This window comes from Gossypium raimondii, chromosome 11 (genome assembly GCF_025698545.1).
Source record: "Gossypium raimondii isolate GPD5lz chromosome 11, ASM2569854v1, whole genome shotgun sequence".
Lineage (NCBI taxonomy): Eukaryota > Viridiplantae > Streptophyta > Magnoliopsida > Malvales > Malvaceae > Gossypium > Gossypium raimondii.
In genome coordinates, this window is record NC_068575.1 from 51383023 (window position 1) to 51389022 (window position 6000).

The window sequence follows — 6000 nt, forward strand, 5'->3', positions numbered from 1 at the left end:
ATATTCTCCAAATTAGCGTTTCATTTTCGACAACTCGGAGATGTACGTTACTAATTCACGAGTTGTTGAGATGCGAAGAAAGGGAGAGCCAGCGGGTTAGCAACTGAGTGGAAAAATCGTGTTTGAGTCAATCGCATAGCGATGCCATTAACGCATGTTTTGTAGAAGTCAAATTTTGATGTGCCAACGCTGCCTAAAATAATGCAAAACCTTAGCATGGCCATGCATTTTTCTCGTTAAAAATTTCAAGCTGAACCGATCCTTTTTTCCCCCTTCAGCTGGCATTTCCATGCAATTTCAACAAGATGATTCAAGTTCCCTTGTACCAGAAGATGAGGAAGGAACTTGATAACGTGAAAATTAACTAATGTCAGAGAAGATGTTACGAGTTAGGGTAGGTAACCGACCTGCTGTTGGAAGGAAACACAAATATCTAAAAATAGAGATCCTAATTAAGACAGCCAAAACAACCCACCCATCATCTCTTTTTTCCTTCCTTCGGTCCAATGATTTAACATAGAATCCAGCAATAACCCACACGATTTGTTTTTTAGAAAGATAAAGCAAGTCAAATTACTTTACCCACGCTTCCTTTATCACAAAGTAACCACTATCAAATTCAAGCATCAAGTGGACGGCTCCCCGCATTCAATGTAAAAGCAGACTAGGGTTTTCTGAAACGTGAACCAATCCATCTATTTTATTCAATCAGCATTTTATAAAATCAGCCAACCATTATCCCTTCTTCTACTTTAGCCCTTCCCTGTGAAATTACACTGTTACTTACACTAACACTATCAATATTGTAATATTTTATTGTTATAATATGTAAATATACTCATCTCATCCATCTCCTTTTGCGGGTCCCACATCCCACCAAACCCAAAAATCCATGCCCCATCACTACACAAGAAAAGTGCTTCCGTCTTTGTCCACAGTCTCCCCCACCATATGATACACCTACAAAAGAAAACCAAAAGCATATAAGGTGAGCTTTAAAAATTCTTTTCCCTTCAATTCCATCAAAACCCTGTTTTATGAGCAAAGCCCAAATAATAAATAATAATAAAGCAAAGAGTTATGGAATCTGACTTTGATAGCGGCCCCCCGACAACTTACTTTCCCATGGGGGACCGAGGAATAAGATCAACTATGGGATGCGTACCGTTTTCTTTTCCTCTTTTTCTCATGTGAGGTGTCTATGAAGGAGGATTTGTTTCCGGCTTAACAACAGAGGAGGTATCCGGAGATTGCGTGTGGTAAATTGCAGTGGCCAGTGAAATTGGCATGACGCAAAGAGCCTTTGATTGAAGGAATTGCATGGCAGCTCCGACATCTTCTTCCATCAGCTTAGCTACTTGTCTCTCTGTGCCATCATTTGACCATTTCTCCCAGGCTGGTTGGCTTCTTCCTCCCTCGCCACTTTCATCCTGCTGATGCAAAGAGGAATGCTCAATTGCCTTAACTGAAATGTATACCAAATGCAGATAACAATATCCTAAGTGACATATACATGAATCATTACTATATTTATTACCTCAACTGACGATAGTGGGAGGTCCGTTACGAGTGGTGCCACTGCACCAGCTGCGCCCAACCTACTCATGCTCAAGACCTGTTAAATAAATAATCACATTAGCTCATTCCTCTTTATTTCCTTCAAATGATTGCAATTTACCAGCTCCTAAGAAAACATTATAGACCCTAAAACACTAAATGGGAGAATCCCTCTACCAGAAATGATTTTATGCATCATCACCCTTTGAACTAGTAAATTTTCTGATATAATAGCATGAACCAACTTTTTACTATAATTCATATTCCAAAGCCATAAAAGAGTTAAGTTGAACTTCTACAAGTCTATGTTATTTTAGCAGTATTTCGGTAAAAAAAGAAAGAATAAACAGATGCAAATCAACGTATGTTGAGAATAACTTCTAAAATTAGAATGCACATTCATGCAATAAGAACCACAGACTGATCCCATAAAGCAAGCAGCTCTATTATATGCTGTAAAGCAAAAATCAGAATAAGAAGTATGAAATCAAACAGGTAAACAGAGTTATAGATACCTTAACTTGGAGCCTCAGGAACTTCACATAATCTACAATTTCATCAAGCATTGCTGCTCTATCAGTCTACAAAAAGAAACATATGTCACTACTAATAGCAGTAAGATGCGTTGTGCATAGTTTAACTTTCTAATGGTTTACCTCCCAAGACACACAAATCTACCATAAGGTCACCCATGTCTCAAAGTGATCCCTATAACAATAATCAACTTAGGTAGGTTATACAACAGTAGTTGACGGTAAAGTTATTTAGTTACTAGCTCTGGAATTAGGACATCAATCCATTCAACATCTGTAGACACTGACTTTAACAAACAATAGAGGTAGCTTTAAATGAGTGGGAAAACCCTCAAAAAGTAATAAAGTTTAAAAAGTTTAAAAGCTTTAACGTCACAAGTTTAGTTAAAACTATTGCACAGTTATATGACAAGATGAAGCACATAAGATTGTGACAGACAGCATCAATAGATTACAGTTCTCTACTGTGCATGCTCCTTACTAATATTAATTTAAAAATAAACCAGTTAATCTTAAAAACATTTTTCTTGCCAACCTAGTTAACAGCACTACCTTCATTTGATGATAAGAATTCCAATATAAGAAAAAAGTAATCAGAGAATATTGCCTAAAAACAAACTGGAAATACACATCATTTCTCAAGTAAAAGGAACTGACCTTGTTAACACTAGGAACAAGTTCCTGCAATGCCCGGATTCTTTCGGCAATTCTCTCCCTGCGCAACTGTACCAAAGGAGAAAGTTGAAAAGTTCAATATGTTTAGTCATAGATGCAGCATTTGTTGAGCAGGTTCACTTTTGCAGTTTTCACAACACGAGTGGCAATGAACTGCAACTTCACCAACTGCTAGCATAAAACCTGATTTATATATGGGATTTTATATATCTTCCTTATTTCTCTATAGTCTATAGGACTTTTCACCGATAGAAGTTATCGGTAATCTTTTTCTTTCCATTGCCGAAATACACATACTCAAAGAAAAATTCTCTTAAAATATAATTCTTTTCAGTGAGATTACTTCTACATTGCATATCAACCAAACAACAGAAATGGTATTTAAAAATGCAAATTCATTTAAACACCTTATCTGACCAAATAACTCACTATTTAAAACACACAATATAGCAATTGTTGCTTTTGAATATTTTCTCAGATAAGGAACTCACTTAGTCATGTCTTTCGTTTCAAGGACAGAAACATTCAGCTGAATTACCGCCCTTTAATATATTATGTCACTCCCATGTTTACTGTGATTATTTATAAACACTCAAGCTTACCCGCTCAGCAATGCTATGTGGATCTGTGGCCTGTCCTCGTCTAGCCCTCACCCTCGGACGCATTGCTGGTGGATGTGGTCCAGCAGCAACAGTAGCTGGCACTGGTTGTCCATGGAAAACCTGGAAAGTTATAAAAGTCGTATCACCAATTATAGAATTTATGGAAGAAGGTACAACTAACATCAACACCATCTCTCCTCTCGTCAAGGTAAGAAAAAAAAGGGTAAATGAAGAAATATCATTAAAGCACATAATCGATTGAGGAGACAACAATCTTATTGTTATTTAAAAATAAATATCTGGATTCTAAGCATGCAGCTGTGGAAAAATGAACAAAAATCTTGACGGATAGCTCCCGATGATAAAATGTCTTGACCGTGACTGATACTTTAAATCTATTTTAATAAGAAAAAGGAAACTCAGATCCCCCTTTCTTCTGTAATAATTTTAACTTCTCCACTTTTTCCAACATAACAAGACTGTTCCGAAATTCGACAACTTCCACAGGTAACTTAACTCTTATTAGATGTTGACATATTTTGGCAACTAGGGACATGAAACCTACCAAAGGAAAATATTCTAAATTCAATTGAAAAAGTATAACTTTAATGCAAATTAAGGAAGCAACGACAGTCAACCAGTCACTTATACGGCCTTTGGTGCAACTCAAAGGAGAGATATTACAAAATTTTCTGTCCCTAGCTTGAAAGTTTCAAGTTTCAACCATGTGTTCTCTACTCCTAGAAAATTAAAACTTCCTTTTTACTCTTGTTTATTTCCTTGTGCAGGTTTGCCGCTAATCAGCAGTTGATTCAGACTCATGCTTGATTGAATAATTGAATAATGATCAACTGCCAATTAGATTATGTCTCTTAACCTTCATGTATTCTTTCCTTTGTCAATTACCAAAACATGGCATCTCACCACAGTAACTCCCAACCCACCCTGCTCCAAATATTTGTCATTCTTTCTCTTGTCTTCTCTGCTATTAGACACAAACACACATGACATAACAACATGATAATAATAAAATCAAACAGACAAATTCGCTGTCACCCACAGTTGACAATAAAAAGAAAAAATAATAATGTAACAAGGACAATAAAACATGCTTTAGTTAGTGGGAAAAAGAGAAATAAAGAAATTTATCAAATATTAGATAGCTCCTTACTTAAGTTTCTAAAACGAAATTACTATTTAAAATAAGTATTTTTATCCTTTTAGGGAACCAAACAAACACACTGACACAAGGGCAAATTATTAAATGAAAAATACAAAGAATTCATAGATTACTATTTTTTTTCTTACGTTTTTAACAGAAAAAGCTCTGCCATCAACGACCTCGTTGCGGAAGCGCTTGCTGCTACCGGATGCTTCCTCGGGCTTCAAAAACCCACCTTTTCCTTGCTCCAAGCTCAATCCCAATGGAAAAACCTGTCCGTGAAACGCACCGCCTCCACCGCCGCCTATAGCGCCGATGTGTCCGGTGCCACCGCCGGAGCTGAGCTGCAGAAGCATTGGCGCTCCAGCCGTCGTGGCGTTTCCAGACAATCTACCGTCGGGCCCCGCTAAGCCAGTCTCAGTAGGCGCAAAGTGGGAGAGTCCGAGGATTTGCTCGAGGAAATCATCAGCGGGGGACTCGTTGGGGTTATTAGCCATGGATTGAAGTGAGTCGAAGTGGCGAGTTAAGGCTACCAAAGAGCATCTACATGCAAAAAGGAAATGGCTAAAGAGAATCGAACCAAACAAAAAAAGATCAACTTTTCTTTTAGGGAAAAAAAGAAGAAGTCTTTTTCTTTTCCTTTCGTTTAATCTTTCTCTGTCCCTGAGGAGACTGAGAAGGGGAAAGTTCAGAGTTTTAGCTTAGCTTGAACTTTCCTTTTTCTGAAAGAGAAACGGGAAGTGAGAGAAAGAAAAACAAAGGAATGAAAAAGGGTGTGGAGTTTTTTGTTCTAGCATTTCGTAATCATGCACCCGCCCTCACATGATATTATTTTCAATAAAATCTAAAATATTCATCTTTATTTTAATGAGGTGCCAGATCATCATTTGACTTATCATTGTCACAAATGTAATGCTTTTTTTTTGTAAGAAAGGGAAAAAAGAAAAGTAAAAGTACAAAAATTTACGCTGATCAACAAAATGGTGTTGCCAATAAGTCCCAAGCTTGACAAGGTTTTATGAATTTATTTAGTCTAACTTTGTATTTTTTGGGGGTAATTATGACAATAGCAATAGTAAGATATAACTGTAAACCTATTGGCTAGTTAGTTAGGTATACTATGTGGATATGTCCAGTTTATTTGGGTTTTCATGGTTGCCACTCGACGAGCAAAACGTAAGAGTTAAAAAGAAAGGGAATGCCTGTAAGGTATCCTGGAGAACGTTGTTACTTGATGTAGGATTTAGATTTCATGCCGTATGGGTTCAATTTTCCAGTGGACCGTAAGTTGTCCACAAAGCAGTTTCTCACATTTGTGTTGCGGACAAAATAAATGAAAGCTCCTGACTTTGTCTCTTTGGATTTTCAACATAATTCATCTAGCTAGGAGGAGTTGGCTTTGGAGTCTGGGTCGCCCTGCATAGAATGTAGCCATACACAAAGGCGAAGAGTTTACTCCTATTATTGCAAA

At 37.2% G+C, this 6000-nt stretch overlaps 1 protein-coding gene across 2 annotated transcripts; it reads right to left on the reverse strand.

Annotated features, from left to right (window-relative positions):
- Positions 1–670: 670 nt before the first annotated feature.
- LOC105803156 (transcription factor UNE12) lies at positions 671–5309 on the reverse strand. Of its 2 annotated transcripts, none has more exons than XM_012635186.2 (7): positions 4676–5309; positions 3368–3487; positions 2748–2813; positions 2073–2138; positions 1538–1615; positions 1166–1433; positions 671–960 (listed from the first exon to the last, which is right to left on the reverse strand). In XM_012635186.2, the coding sequence occupies exons 1-6, from the start codon at positions 5024–5026 to the stop codon at positions 1200–1202; spliced, it is 915 nt and encodes a 304-aa protein (XP_012490640.1). In that variant the 5' UTR covers positions 5027–5309; the 3' UTR covers positions 671–960; positions 1166–1199. The 2 variants fall into 2 exon arrangements, with proteins under 2 accessions (XP_012490640.1, XP_012490641.1); XM_012635187.2 differs by having other exon boundaries at positions 1166–1430; positions 4676–5306.
- Between the last annotated feature and the right edge of the window lie 691 nt (positions 5310–6000).